The 15,759-nt window shown below is 39.0% G+C and overlaps 1 protein-coding gene across 1 annotated transcript in view; it reads right to left on the bottom strand.

The window, feature by feature from the left end:
- LOC138265472 (transient receptor potential cation channel subfamily V member 6-like) overlaps positions 1 to 15,759 on the bottom strand; it is a 223,294-nt gene that overhangs the window by 57,035 nt on the left and 150,500 nt on the right. Inside the window, exon 13 of the mRNA XM_069213212.1 lies at positions 4,995 to 5,160. Within this exon, the coding sequence (XP_069069313.1) occupies positions 4,995 to 5,160 (166 nt within the window). The remainder of the gene's footprint in view (positions 1 to 4,994; positions 5,161 to 15,759) is intronic.

Here is a 15,759-nt window from a genome sequence, read left to right as displayed (position 1 = left end):
TTAAACATAGTTTAAAGGGGCATAAAAATAGAGGTGCACCTTTGAAACACATGTATGTGTTTGCACACATAAGGTTGCCTGCTATTTACTGCAAATATGTTTGTTTCCTGTACAGAGGGAAGTAGCTTGGACACAATGTCCCTCCCTGGTGAACAAATATGTCATCCACTCACTAGTCAAAATCTTTGTGTGTGAGTGATTATGCATACACATGTACATGTGCATTTAAAAAGTAATTGTAGTGTAATTAAAAAGACAGAGTGCCAAATGTACTGAGACTTTGCTGTGTCTATGGCAGGCCTCTGCTTACTCCTGAATTCAAAGAGTAAGGTAAGAATAAGCCTTGATAACTGCTAGCGAAAGCGCATGTGTTCAAAGGTTTACAGTGTTTCCATAATATTCAAATCAATAAATCAGAGGGTTTGCAAATGCTAAAACCCTTTAACTTATGTACTAAATGCATTTAGCATTCGTAAAAGTGTTTTTGAACTGCTATATCTGTTTTGAAATGGATACGGATTCAGTATTTGGAAAGGGGGGTGGTGGTGTTGTTGTCCCTTCCAAATACTTAGGTCAGTATGCAATGTATCAATGTTTGCAACAGGAATAAAAGAAGGGTTGCTACCAGGCTGCTTTTTTACTGGCACCACTGCTATTTTGATTACCAGCTGGTACAAAAATATGCAAAATCACCAAAAGCCGATATTTTTTTAGCCTTTCTCTATACTTACTTCAAACATCAAATATGAATAGAAAGCACTTTCAAATGTGTTCTAGAGCAGCATTAATGATCCCTGGCTAATGATTAAAGGAAACAAGGGGAGAAAATTAAATGAACATATATGATTTTATATAAAGTCATATTTAGTATGACATACCTCCTTTTCAGACTCTTAAAACCACAACAGCTGGTATTTTTCTCTTGGAAAGGTGGTAATCCTAAATACACCTGAAATCCAGTCACCATCCTAAAGGGTACATTTGCAACTGAAATCCAGTAACCAGATCACAAGGGGGACTTTTTGAAATCTCTTTCCCTTTGGGAATGTACAAAAAATTGTTGAAGAGTAGAAAGTTGTCCGGGGAATCACTACCAACTATTTAACAAACTTTAAAAAAAAAAGAAAACTTTACATTTTAAAAGCAACCCATTTCCTTTGATGAAAACTGACAGCATTTAAAAAGAAAAGTTTACTTTATTTAAAAGCAATCACAGACATGTTGGTCAGCTGACACAAATGGGATTTGTAAGATTTCACCTATTAGTCCATAGGTCGGTTTTCAAAAATCTTTACTTGTTTCAAAATACTTGTGATTAACAACCAGACTTTGCAACCTGGTATTCATGCATCTAGCTCCTATGTCACACCACTTCAAAGCAGGCAGGATAATGAGCCAAAGAGATGATCTTGATTACCCCATCTGTCACCAATCCCTAGGCAGCTATAGGTGTTACAGAGTTCAGGTGAAAGAGAGTATCTGTGCATACATATAATCTAAGCATATCATAGAGAAAAAGACAGAGACTAAATAAAGTCCCTGAGGCATTAGTAGGCAGGAAAACAGGGAGATGTGGTTAGTCTGGTGGTCTTATCTTCCACCAACATCAACTTATGTCTCGATGTATAATATCATTCAAGTGTGCCAGAAAAGACGGATAAAGTGAATGTGACAAAACCCATCAAAATGTATGGAGACATAGGATGATGCCTGGGACCTTAGGATATTTCTTGGTTTAGAAGAATTCATTAAAGTCTCAAGCATGCTTTATGGACATCAAAGACTTTCAAAGATTTGCAAGTGTATGTCTCTTTCCCCTACTGGTTTGCCTGCAGATTACCTGCTAAGATGAAAGTTTGTCAATAATGTTAGTAGACGTGTACTTACACCTTCATTTCCATTGCCCATTTTCCATCAGATGGAGTGTACTTTTCTATGTGGATTAATATCATTCCACACACCCACTTCAAAAAAGTGTTTTTTGAAGCACTTACTCATACTAAGTGAACCGGTTTCATGTTTAAAGGTATTTAGTGGATGGATTATTCATATAAATGCTCTTGAATTCTCATAAAGAATAACATATGTGAGCTTTCACTATTTATGAATTTACAAAGCATCAGACCAGTTGATAAAGACTTTGACTACACTTTATATGTCAGGCTTGCACAAGTGGAAAGCCAGGGGTGCTCCTAAATTACTCCTGGTATTCAGTAGTACGTTGTGAGTCCTACAAGAGTAAGAAAACACCTATTCATAGCAAACTCTTTGTGAATAAGTACCTGTGACACAACTCTAGAATAGGAGATATCTCCAGCTCTAAATCATACTTTTAACTGCTGAAAATCTGGCAGTGAGGGTGGATTTGCTGCAGATATGTTTGGAATTTACTAAATGTAAACTCTGCAAATCATGATTAGTCGAATCTGAATGTAAGAATTCTATGTTAAATCCCATCTTTTTGTGCACATAACTTTGACGTGTGGCAATCATTGTGGGCCAGATTCACAAATTATATTTTGTATAGCACAACAGTAGTATTATTTACTACTACAAAATGCAATTCATAAACCTTTTGCCTGAGCCCTCTACCTCTTTCTCTTTTCTGTGCGAAAATCTCTGCCACTGTGGCGGCGATCAATGTACATATCAGTATACAACTTTGCATTCAATGTGAGAGGGACGATGGGAGTGGTGGGAAAATGGGTAATAATTACTCAAAAATGGGTTTTGTTAAGGGGATTTTAAGGAGGGGTTTGGGAAGAAGGACATGCTAATAGAAAACACACACAGAAAAGCGTAGGATTGTTCCAATACAGAACACACACTTTGAATGTTCTTATAGTCCTAAAAGTGGACAAAACAGCCTTACAGATACTCTAGACTTGAAGTGCGCCAAGCACAATACATGGACAGCCACTGGTACTGCAATACACTCCCACAGAAACCAATGGATGCAGGGAAATAAAGTAATTCCTCATAGGAACTAGGAATAATATAATAAAATGTTTAATGTTTACATTATTATGACATCTTTTTAGTGTAACATATCTATAATCATTTTTAAATAAAAGTAAAAAGTATTCAAGTTAATGAAATATGTAACATTTAAACAAGTTCGCTAAAAAATTAAATATCTATGTTAGCGAGAATGGGTAACTTTTTAAAACTATTGTTTAAAACTTAATATTTATACATCAAATTAAAGTATTTACAATATTTTAGTATTTAATACAACTTGAATTTGAAAAGTTAATGTTCTCTGACATTTAATAACACTAAAAGTATTATAAATTATTTTACATTCACAATATATAATGTTTAATTAATGAGCTGTATTACAATTCCATTAACTTTCCAGTGAGTAGACCTTCAACAACAGGTGAAAAGTTACTAGAAGTAACTTTATACTTGTAAATTCGGTTGCAGGTGTAAACATGTGAGTCTATACCACCTGGATATGGAGAATAAAACAAATCATGAAGTTACACCTAGGTATAGAGGTAGATCCACACTTGAGTAAATATACACATGTATATTCACCTTTGTGAATCTGGTCCTTTTTGAGTAGGTCTGCAATCCTAAATATGGCAGTGATGCAAATGGAGCGACAGGGCAGAACATTTCCATAGATACTGAAAATATTACTAACCCTGTCATCATTAAAGTATTCTTGATCCCCCAACTCCATGACCTGTTATTGCTTGCCCACATTAGTGGATCACTAATTTAGAGCTGAGCGTGATATAAATAGGTGGATTTAGTATCATCCAAACTAGGTAGTCACTGAATCAGCCCACAGAGGTTCCATACCAGCTCCTTCAGTTTAAGGTGTCTGTCTAAATTTGGTGGCTTTGTGCTGAATTGTAGCAGTGTGTATATAGTTACTCATGCAACCAGGAGTGGCTTGCGGCACGTGGCGGTGGGTGAAGAAAATTGATATTAATAAAAAAACTTACCTGAATGCGTGGCCGCCACCACCACTGAGCAGCACCTCTGTCCTTTGCCGCAGACACAGGCTCCCAGCCTGCCCTGCGGCTAATCTGAATGCTGCTGTCACATGACAGCACCGTTCGGATTGGTCGGATAGGACAGAGCTTAGTGTGCATGTATGTTTGGCTGGTCGGAGAGTGCTGAGCACTCCCCCTTTGTGCTCATCTCTGACCATGGCCCCGCCCCTTCCCCAGTAAAATAATAATAAAAATAGAACTTTGGCAGCTGCTGCAGTGGCGAAGGGAGGGCGCGATGCTCCTCCGCTCTAACAGAGGAGCCGCCCCTGCATGCAAATGAAGAGGTGCCGAAGTGCACAGGTGGACGGAGTGCACTCCTGTTGGTGGTAGTGAACCTGTGTTGGTGAATGGAGTATAACAATGTTGAGCAAGAGATGGCCGTGCCTCTGTGTTGTATTTTAGGATTTATGTAGCCCTTCACTCTTGAAGTTGCTGCGTAGGCCTTGATGTGCAGTATTCTCTGGTACAATAGAGGCAATAATTGGCATTTGGGGTATTTTCCGTGATCGAGACATTTTCATTCTCATGAATTTCATGATCTATTTTGGTGGTAATTTCACTGATATAGCGCGTGGATGTGACATTTAAATATGCCACATTGCCCATTAAACTAACTTGTGCTATTCTATTTATTTATATTTATTTATTGCGAATATCCCTTCATAAATGTAATGGTTACAGTGTCGAATGATTCATTTGTTTTGGTGCTAATTTAGGTTTAAATTAATGCTCTGCTGGGGGATTCATCAAGCACAGAATTATTGTCTGCATTTATTTATCTACTTTACTTTGGCAAGGTCACTCCTCCCTAATTATGCTTTAATTGCAAGAACCCCCAAAAGAGGTGTCCTTTTATGACGTTTAAACACTCTTGCTATGCTTAATGTGGAAGCATTTTTTTCCAAATCACCATTCCAGAAAAGTGATTGTAACCTACACATATTTGTTGTCTTTTCTATACAGAGCATGCAACATGACACTCACCTTTTGTATCATGATTGAAAACTGGCCCAGCATCCTAAATCCTCTCGCAAAATAAATGCAGTTGCACCACCCTATGATTAAAGCGATGGAAAGTGGGATATCCACTGCCTCACACTGAATGCACCTCAGTACTACAACGGTGAAGATCAAGATTGAATAAAACACCCTGGAAAAATAAATATCGAAATCTGTCAACATTCACACGAAGTTTTTCAGCAATACATACATAAGTTTAATAAAACAGAGAAAAAGAGCAGAGTTTCAGGTTCTCGGGCTGCATGAATGAATTAAATGTGTCATATACTTAATTATAGGCAGAGCCACAATACTTTCCCGGTAATTACCGATTAGTTTCCCTTGCCACATAAATTACCATCTGATACATAACTTTCAGATTTCTACAAAATATGATTTTACAGCTTACAAAAAAGTATCCTAGGTTTATTAAAACATGGAATATGCAAAGCCCAACACAACTCAGAACATGTTGCCAAAGTTAACTGATTACCTTCTCTTTGTTCAATATTTAATCCAGAAACTAAACATGGGGAAATATTGCCAGGATGGTGTTATTAGAATTGTTAATCAGTGATCCAGTTATCCATTATCTGGTTTAGTGGTGTCCTATATTCACCAAATGGGTGGAATATTTAGCACGTTTAGCTTCTATCACTCACAACATGAATTATGTGCCTGAACAAAACACACATTTTGAGTATGAGTTGAGTGTATTTTGAGCATTCTCCATCTGTTGTACCTGGCCGTCTCTGCTTTGTCATCCCCAAACTTTTTGCCTCACTTCCTCCTATTTTGCTGAATTCGTCTTTGTTGGCTTTAGGGCTCTGTGCACTTTAACACTGCTGATCTATGCTAAAGGGCTTGTGCTCTCTCCTTAAAACATGGTAATATTGGCTTGTACCCCAATTGGCATGTTTAATGTACTTATAATTTTACTACTGAAGGGTACTACATGTGCCTAATGCCTGTAAATTAAATGCTACTAGTGGGCCTGCAGCACTATGTCTACCACCCACTTGAGTAGCCCTTTAAACATGTCTCAGGCCTGTCATAGCAGAGCCCCTGTGTGCAGCTTATACTGCCATTTAGACCTGACAGAATAAACCTGTGGCCAGGTTCAAACCTTTCCTTGCTTTGCTGACCTGCTGTCTTGCTAGGTCAACCTGCTGCCTGTTGTCCTCTTGCCTGGAGAGGAAGAAGTGGACCTAGACCCATATTAAAGCGAGGACCTCAGAATGATTGAAAGGGCTAGTCTGCTGGCATATGGATCTGAGCCCTTTGTGAATGCGGACGGGCCCATTCATTCCAGAACCTCATTGCTCTTCCGGAAATGCGGCATGAGCTGCTGCAGTTTAATATCTTTGGGTAGCAAGCATTGTCTGTCCTCAAGGATCACCAACACAAGACTCCAGACCGTCCATCCATGACACTCGGGTTGCCTCTTGTGCCTTGCCGACCGTCACCAGCTATGCTATCCTTGCTTCATGCAAAGTTCTTCCACATGAACAGGACTAATGGCACATTTCTTTTGCAAGGTAAAAGTTCAGTGTTACTAATCTGGGACTGCATCTGACCCTTGATCTTTCGGGGTTGGGTTGAGCTTTTGACTTTGACCCAGTCCAGTGCAAAGAGATAGCCATGGTTGGCGCTCTTTGCTTTTAGGTGCTATACTGCATTTTATTCTTTAACAAAATCATAAATCTGGTTCTGCTGATAGGATTTTAGTCGTTTTGGTCTTGTTTCATTTCTTAAATTTTGCTTTATTATTGTAACCTAGTGTGAGATCTTTTTGTGTGGTATTTTCACTGTCTTACTGTTTGAAGTGTTGCACAAATACGTCATACATTGCTTCAAAGTTAAGTATGATTGTTCTGTGCCAAACTTCCAGACGGCAAGCACAGATTTATTTAGGATTTGCCTGAGACTTCCTCTGATTAGAGTTGTGGTTGCTGCTTGACTTGGGCTCATACCCCAGTCAACCAGTAACTCAGTTTCTAATACCACCCCAGAATGTACACTGTGAATTGAAGACAAATGCAGTGACTAATATGACAGGGTTTATTTACAGATGCATGTGCAGGATATAGATAAACGTATAAAGTGCTGACACAGGTTTGTCAGTGTGTATTGGTGTATAAAAGGTATAAGGTTTCACATTAGTGATGTGCATTGCTGGTGTGCTTTCATTAAATATGCTATTTGCCTGTCTTTACTCTATCATAATTGCCCTTTCTCTTTTATTCACCCCCATTGACCTCCATGTCTGCAAAGTGGCTTATGTTTTACCATTCATGTTTTTATTCTTACTGTCAAGGACGTAAGCTAGGGCTGTTCCCCAGGGTAACCAACTTTACTAGTAGAACAGCAAGAGGCACCTTAATTGCTCTTATCACTGTCACCGATTGGGAACTTATAATAAAATCAGGATTGCCATCTGTCTTGACTTAAGGGTCTCAATCAATAGTTGGTTTGCCTTTGAACAGAGCTGTTTTTTTCATCATGGCATTTTGTCCCTACATCCAGTCTTATAGACGTAGAAGGAACTGTTGATTATGATTAGACCTGTTTGGCATTTTGGAGTCTATTATTATTTATGTGCACTCCCTAAAACACAAGAGTCCAATTTTACTACTGGCACTGACATACAAGCAATGAGGGCACTGTGGTAGCAAGAAGCATCATTGTATTAGCAGCTAACCATGCCAAATGACAAAAAATGCAATACTCTACATAGTTGTCACTCTGCTACACAGTACCATTGTATTCTGACATAGTGTATAACATGACAGACTAGCAACCAGACACCAAGATCATGAATGATTTTTAGGTGAATATACAACTGCACTATTACCTATGTCAGCATTTTTTTATAGAAACCCATATGGCCACATTTCAGTGTGTATGTCGCCCAGTCAATGAGTTCACTACAGATATGCATACCCTAGTCCTTACTAACAGTTGCTGCAACACAGCACATTGTTGCACACAGTCACCTCACAGACAGCTGGCACATTGAATCTCACTCAAATATCTTAAAGCACAGATCAGTATACAGTTACAAAAGCAGTCTTATCTGCATACTACTTCCAAACTTTGACATTCACCATGTGTTAAATTGGATGTAGGGCCATATGATGCAGGCTGCATTAACAAAGCCAAGAGGGAGACATTGGGGACTATTGGATGTACTGTCTGGGTATTTTCCTTTGCGTGTATATGTTTACATGCTTCCATGAGTATGGGAATGCGGGGTGAGACTGAATATTCTCTTTCCTAATGCAAGCTGATTAATAATGTTGATCAATGCTGTAACCTCTTCTACGTGTGAGCTTAGATCACAGCATTCAGCTGCAGCAACGCACTCTATGAGTGTGTGCTGTGGGTGTTTTAGTGTTATGGGTTTGAGTTGGCTACATCCTGTCCCAAAAGTAGAAGACTTTCTTTGTACTTTTAATGTTTTTATTTAAGACTTCCACTTCACATTATAGCAACCTCTCTACACCTCACCCACAGATCAAATTCACCTATGTCTGATGAGCTGTCATAGTGAGCACTTTTCTAAGAAAAATTATCTTTAGTGTTACAAAATGTGTATGGGAGGGTAGTCATCTACAATAAATGAGCTAGATCAAATGAGCTTTTGATTCATCTTGAGAACATATCTATGTGTCATTTGCATTGTTCAGAGCAGCTACATGCAATAGCAGAGCCCTTTGAAAGCATGGGCAAAATTAAAGCATGGGCACAGTTAAATTGGCCAGGGCCACAATATTCTAAGGGATCCTTGTATTTCTCTTTCACTCACCCCTTCCTCTTGTTCAGCTTCTCTGCCTCTCTATTCCCAACCCTCTCTAATTCTACATCTTCCTACCTATCCCACAATACTCTCTGCCTTTAAATACATCATCTCCCCCCATCTATTGCTCTAGCATATATTTCCCACATGACTTCATCCCCATTACCACCTCCTGTGTCTACCTGCCTAAAACGTATTCTTTAAGTTATTTTACTTGTGCAAAATATTGTTATAAGGCAAAAAGATCTAGATCCAATTACAAAAAGAAATGGCTTTTCATATTGCTTGTTTGAGCTGTCTTTTGTTACTATTTGGCTATGGACTCCAGGCAGCCTAAGTTCTTGGGCATTTTTGTGTGTCCCTCTTTCTAACAATTTAACATATAATTCAATATTCTCAGGCTCTGAGGGATTGAATTAGACAGAAAGGGGGCAAATTTTCAAGGACCCCAAATTGGTCCCTGGAGACTTGATGACCTGCATTAATGTTCTGCTACATCAGGTGGAACATGACCTGAATGTAATTAAAGTGGACTCAACTTAGTGGATCACAATGCAGAAGTGGAGAGGGTATTTATCAATGTAAATGTAAATGTAAATACAAACACACTGGGCATGGAGCAGGAAAGGATCAGCAACGAATCCTCTGTAGCTATCATTCCAAAGATGCAAAAGCCTCAGAACAGTGATAGGATCAAACATATCTATCTGCAAGCTAATTAGAAGCAAGAGAAGATAACATAGAAAAAAGACAGAAAATTTGAATGGGGAATGCAGCAGAGGACGTTGTAAACCTCTGGGATTTCATTGTAGTTATATTTACAGGTTAGTAGCCCTTGACCAAGGGAAGCTTTGAAAATAAGGTCCTTTTTTAACAAATAAGATGATTCATTGGTTAAGTGAGGTGAAGCAATGTTGTTCTGTGATGTGAGCCGATATCCTTTTGGTTAATAATATTTTAGTTATAAAGTGCAACAGAACTTCTGAGGTTTCCTGATGCTACAAGAGTAAAAGGAAACCACAAAACAGCATCAGAATTAATAAAAGTTCTGGGTGATTTCAGTATTCGTAAAAAATATAGTATCTATATTAGGTGATACAGACTGCATTCTTATGGGACTTGATGCTATAACTTCGCAGCCGTGTGAACCAACAAACTTCACAAGGAATTCTGTCAAAACTGCTACACTCCAGAGATGAGGCTATCTCAGGCAGAGGTGGACAGCTTGCAAGGTTTCTATGGCAACCAGTGATGCAAAACAAAGCAACTACTGTAAAGTTACCACCTTGTTCCAAACCAAACAAGAAAAATCTTGATCAGGTTGATTGAATTTCAAAGCCACAGATGTGGGAGTAACAGTTGATGTGGTAAATATACTGTGTCACATACCTGATTATCATAAAACACTCTCTTTTTACAAGGATACATGTTATGATATTTGATGTAGGCTTGGGGTGAAGGGAAAAGGGTGAGCATCCAACTACATTAATTAGGTGATTTCCTGATGGTCAAAATGTCATCATTATGAGTGCAAAACTCTTCTTGAGTGAAAAGTCGGAGGGTGAAAAAACCTTAAAATTCTGGTTGTAGATTGTTCTATGATTTTCTTTAGAAGAAGTCTACAAAGTCTATTATTTTATGTTGCAGAGAGTTGTAGTATATAGGTTTTGTGTGTGTATGAAGAAATTTTAAAGGAGGGTGGATCACTGCAAAGAGTCAGTTGTTGCGTCATATTGTGCCACACTGGTATTAATCAGTTGGTGTTAACAGCTTGCAGAGATTGGCTGAGCTATGTAGAAAGCCACACAGTCATTGGTTGATTGGATTACTGAGCCGCACTGAGATTGGAAGAAAGGCTTTTCTGAATGGTATGTATATGGAACTGAATCAAAACATTGAAGCTTTGTATTTTTGTTATTTGCCAGTTATTGAAGTTAATTCAAAACAATGTAATTGTGTAAAGCTATTATAAATATAAGAGGTGATGTGACCATCGCTGTTTGAGAGTGTGAAGAGGGTACTCCTGCATATCATATGATGATTGAGGAACGGTTGAATACTTGTGTACGGCTTCATCAATGGTGCAAGATAACTGAAAAAGAGGGTCCATTGAGTTTTCCTAAATTGGGGTCATTTGATTTGAGGATTATAGACCGATTACAAGAAAATATTTGTGAAATTAAGCCACCTCCCACGCCCACACAATTTGAAGCCTTAGGCACTTAGGAGAAGATGCAAGAGAGGGATAGAAACAGGTATCAAAGATAAACAAAAAGTGCTATGTTAAAATATACAGATGAAGTTTGGGATCAACATAAGTAGAGATGTAAGAAATACATAGTAGAGAAAACTAGATTATATCCTTCCAGGACAAAAGAGAAAAATGAACAGTCAGAAAAACACAAGAAACCTAAAAGTAAAAAGATTAAAGAGGAACAAGAAATAAGAGCTGAATGGAAAACAGCAACTGACACAGATTTGGGAGATTACATTTTGGAAGAATTATAAGATGGACGTCCACCACCATATGTGGAAGGTGAGGCAAGTGTTGATACAACAGTAGAAAATAATATAACAGTAGCCACAAGTCCTGTTGATCCAAATGCTTCTCAGATTACCAGACAATTGCAAGCAATACAACCTGCTGCTACACAACCAGTGTTGAAACAAACAACAATAGCACAGCCAGTTATAACCCAGACGATTGCGGCACAGCTTGTTAAAACAGAGCCTGTTGTTCAATAAATGTTCATGCTCTGGTAAGAACTGCCCAAACTTTTATGTCTGCAGGGGTTACTGCTCCTGTAATAATGACTCCAGCACAAATTACCAGAATGATTACAACTCAGCCAGTACCTACCCAGAATGCTTGCACCCCAAATACAGCAGCTGAAGGAGCTGTTGGAGGTGCACCAGTGAACGGATACGTTCCGACTTCACAAACTTCCCAGACTGTAGTGTGGACACCACCTCAAACTATTCAAACATTAGGAGAAAGGAGACAAAGTGTTTTCACAACACAAAGCAGGTGAAATGAATCTGTTAGAAGATGGAATTTTTCCTCCAGGGTTTGAAGAAGCTGCCAGGAATTGTATAAAAGTTAAAGATGCAGAGACCGAATACTAGTTTAGGTTCAAGTGCTAGTTTGGGTTCAGAACTAGAAAGACCATTAAACATCCCAAAATTAAAAATAGAATTAGAAGAAATAATTAGAGGATGTCTGGACCTTGATCATGCTAATCATTATCAAGAAAAAATAATTGGTTTATTTGTACAAATAAATCCCAACAAGAACAGTACATGACAATTTAACAGAACTGTATTGGTTGAGAATAAGAAGATTAGAGAATATGCAATGAACATTTCTGACTTATAGCTTGATTTCTAACTTTTAGAAACTACAAGCAGAGTACAATCTTTACTAAGGGAATTTCTTAAATATGCTACCTTAGTTACTGTATTAACAGTAATTGTCTGCTTTCTATCTACACTAGCGATTTACAAGACAATAAAGATGCTGTTAATAAAGAAGAAGATTAGAGAAATGAATAGGATAATGAAGAAAGATTTAGAATTAAGAGAGCATATTAACAAAGAATATTACAGACTAAAAGAAAGGGAAAATCTGAAAAGAAAGAGGAGAGATTCAGCAGACGATGAGAGAGAACTCTGAATACAACTGTGAATGAGATTTGGTGATGGTTCCAAACCATCAGATGGGGGAAATTAAGAGCAAATCTGTAAAGCTTTAAAATCATATTAATTAACCTGCATGAAAGACTTTTGTAGGCCTAAACCAAACGCTGCATTTAAACATGAGTTTTGCACTTGAGGCCAGCAAGATGACGTGCTTGGCTTAGCTAATAGCAAGGACAAATTCTTGTTTCTTTATTTTTTACTTGTTCTTTCCCCTTTGTTAGTTTTGACTTGTGTCTTGTCCATAAGTATATTTCATTATTTAAATGCCTTAGAGGACAAATGACTAGAGAGAATATTAGTGCTTTGTATCATGACCATTTAACCCATAAAAATGTATTACTACAATGTTAGATTAATTTTAAAACTATTTCTTTATACATAAATCTTTCCTAGGAAGATTTGTGAAAGTGGAAATTATATAATCTTAAAAATGTTGTGTGTCTACTAAACCGTACTTTATTCCGTAGCTATTCACCCATGGGAAGAAGCCTGAATGCTTCGTTGCTGGTTAGAAAATATTTAAATGTACTGCATATTTAGAATGTTCTTTGCCTTATCCATGGAAGCTTTACTGTTCAGATAAATACTCCAAGAGATGGAGCCCAAGATCATCTATAAATACTTTGCAACTTGTTTCTTTGCAAAATATTATAAAAGAGTGTTTCCAGACTAATACAGGGCAGATGTGCGATTCTTATTATTAGAAAGCTCTCATAGGCGTACCCTGCTCGCAGGTTTACTCTTTTCAAATTCTCACGCAGATACTTTTGACATTTATTTTTGCTTTTTCTATTCGCTGACGTAATGGATTCATTCCAAGATGCGTATATCCTGCTTGATCTCAAAACTGCAAAACTAATGAAATTCTCTGTTTGACAAAAATTATATGCTTTCACTTCTGAGACGAGGACCCTTAAAGAGTTTTAGTGAGATATATTTTCCTGAAACTAGATTAGAATAGGGATTAGATATTTATGGGACACACTATATGCATCGTTCTGTAATTTGGATTGATTTTAATTGATTCACTAATGAAGATATTGATGAACTAATGATATAGTAAAAAGATTTAAAATGGAATCCAAAGCTCTCATCCTGGACTCTTAAAAAGAAAATGTAATTGTGAAATTGAGGATATTTGATGTTTTTCATTTGTAGCTCATCCCTTCTTACTTACCTTAAAGGTTTGTTGCCTAGGGTCCAATAGAAAGTGGAGATTTAAATGAAACAAATAAATAAATTATTTATTCCAAGTCTCTGTTCCAACACTGGCATATAACTGCAGCTAATATAAAGGGACTTGAGATGTATGATATTTCAGCGATTCCTAGTTTTACTTGAATTTCCATAGAGGTTTGGCTATCTTACATCTGAGGCCCTCATTATGAGTCTGGCAGTCTTGAGACCGCCAGACTCGGCGTGGCGGTCTGACCGCCGTGGAGTTGGTGGTGAAGACCACTATATTACGAGTTGTGGATGTTTGGCTGAAGCCAAATCTCCACAGCTCCGCTTGGCCAACTGGTGTGGTTGCACCGCCGCAGCCGGTGGTGACCTCCTCCAATCTGGCCTCAGGCCACCGTCTGGATTACGAGGTTTCAAACCGCTAGACTTTCTGTGGTAGTCACCCTGTCACGGAAACCCTGGCGGTCACGCACCCGGCGACAGGAATCTCCATTCCTGTTGCCGGCACACACATCCACACATGTCTGCACACATGCACACATCCCCCCACCCATCCACACACTCATGAACCCCCCTTCATGCAAGCATGCATGCACATGCACACACATGCAGCATACGCATACATCCACTCAGACACCCCCACTCACTTGCATGCATCCACTCAGACACAACCATATACGCGCACATACATGCACACACCCATTCACATTCATTCGCATACAGGTGCGCATTCACCACCCCCCTCTGCAGACACACACACACACACCCAAACATACAGGCCTCCTTCCCTTTCAGACGCCCACTTACCTTCTGAGACGAGAAGGATGTCCGGGAGGGGATGGGTCCTGGTGGTCTTCCCTCACCACCACCACGCCAGCAGGACACCGCCGATCCGTATTACAGCTTCTAATACAGCGGCTGGAGTCATGCTGGTGTGGCGGTGCCGGCGAGGGAACAGCCTTTGCACCGCCTACCGCCGGAACGAATGATGGCTGCTTTCCACCTAAAAAATGGCGGTGAGCAGCCACCACTCATAATATGGCGGTCTGCTGACTGCTGGCGGTCATCTGCCGGGTTTGGATTTGGCTGTCAATTAAATTGACCGCCAAAGTCGTAATGAGGGCCTAAATGTTGTCCTTTGTCCTTTTTAAATTAACAAAATAATGTTTATGCAAGACTGTTTATACAGAATAAATTGCCTTCACCATTAGAGAAGCTGGGGAAATTATTGGTTCTGGACTCTGAAAACCCCAAATGGAGTGTTTAGGGCCAACTTAATGTACACCTCCAACATACATTAAATCATGATGAGAAATCATGCTTGGAGATGAAGCATGGAAAATACCCACAAATGGAGACCCTTTATTCAAAGAAAGAAGTGGCAAGCAAACCACACGTGCAGAGGGTGGAGGGAATCTGGTTCACCAACATTAGGGCAGTGACGGCAGGGTAATTAATGGAAAAATAATTTTCTTTTTAGGACTCAGCTGCTTAGTTTAACTGATAGCAATACAAATATTGCAGTATCTCTCGTAGGGTCCCTGGGATCCTGCTGTGCATTGATAAATAATGCTGTCTGTTTTTTGTTGCTGTAGAACTTCTGTTAGTGGCTGGTACAGCTCCCCAACAGAAGCCCACGTCCGCTGCCATGGCCTTCAGAAAAGTATAAGGTCTGGATTGACAGTGCTGGTCTCAAGAAATTGCAAGGCTCCAAGGTAGTCAGAGTACAGTAATGTCTCAAACATCTAGCTGGTGAATTCAAAGAAGAGCCAGCTCAGGGACTACCAGTAATACATGTCTGAGCTTTAGAAGGGGGCAGTAACACCAGAAAGTGTCTCACACAGTGGGTACCCACCAATTGAAAGGGGAAAGAGAGAGAGAGTGCCGAGTGAATTCCGGTCTTGGTAAAGTGGTTGCAGAAACAAGCCACAGAATAATGCAAAAACATCTGAGTTGTGTCATTCACATTTGTATAGCACCAAAGAACATTTTTATATCATAGTGGCACACTCTTTACCTGGGAGAGCGTTCATGCATATCTAGGAAGTCCGTCAATTGAACTGAAGGAGC

Source organism: Pleurodeles waltl, chromosome 11, assembly GCF_031143425.1.
Source record: "Pleurodeles waltl isolate 20211129_DDA chromosome 11, aPleWal1.hap1.20221129, whole genome shotgun sequence".
NCBI classification, from domain to species: Eukaryota; Metazoa; Chordata; class Amphibia; order Caudata; family Salamandridae; genus Pleurodeles; species Pleurodeles waltl.
Note: the sequence above shows the minus strand (reverse complement) of the source record. Positions and strands in the feature narration are given on the sequence as shown.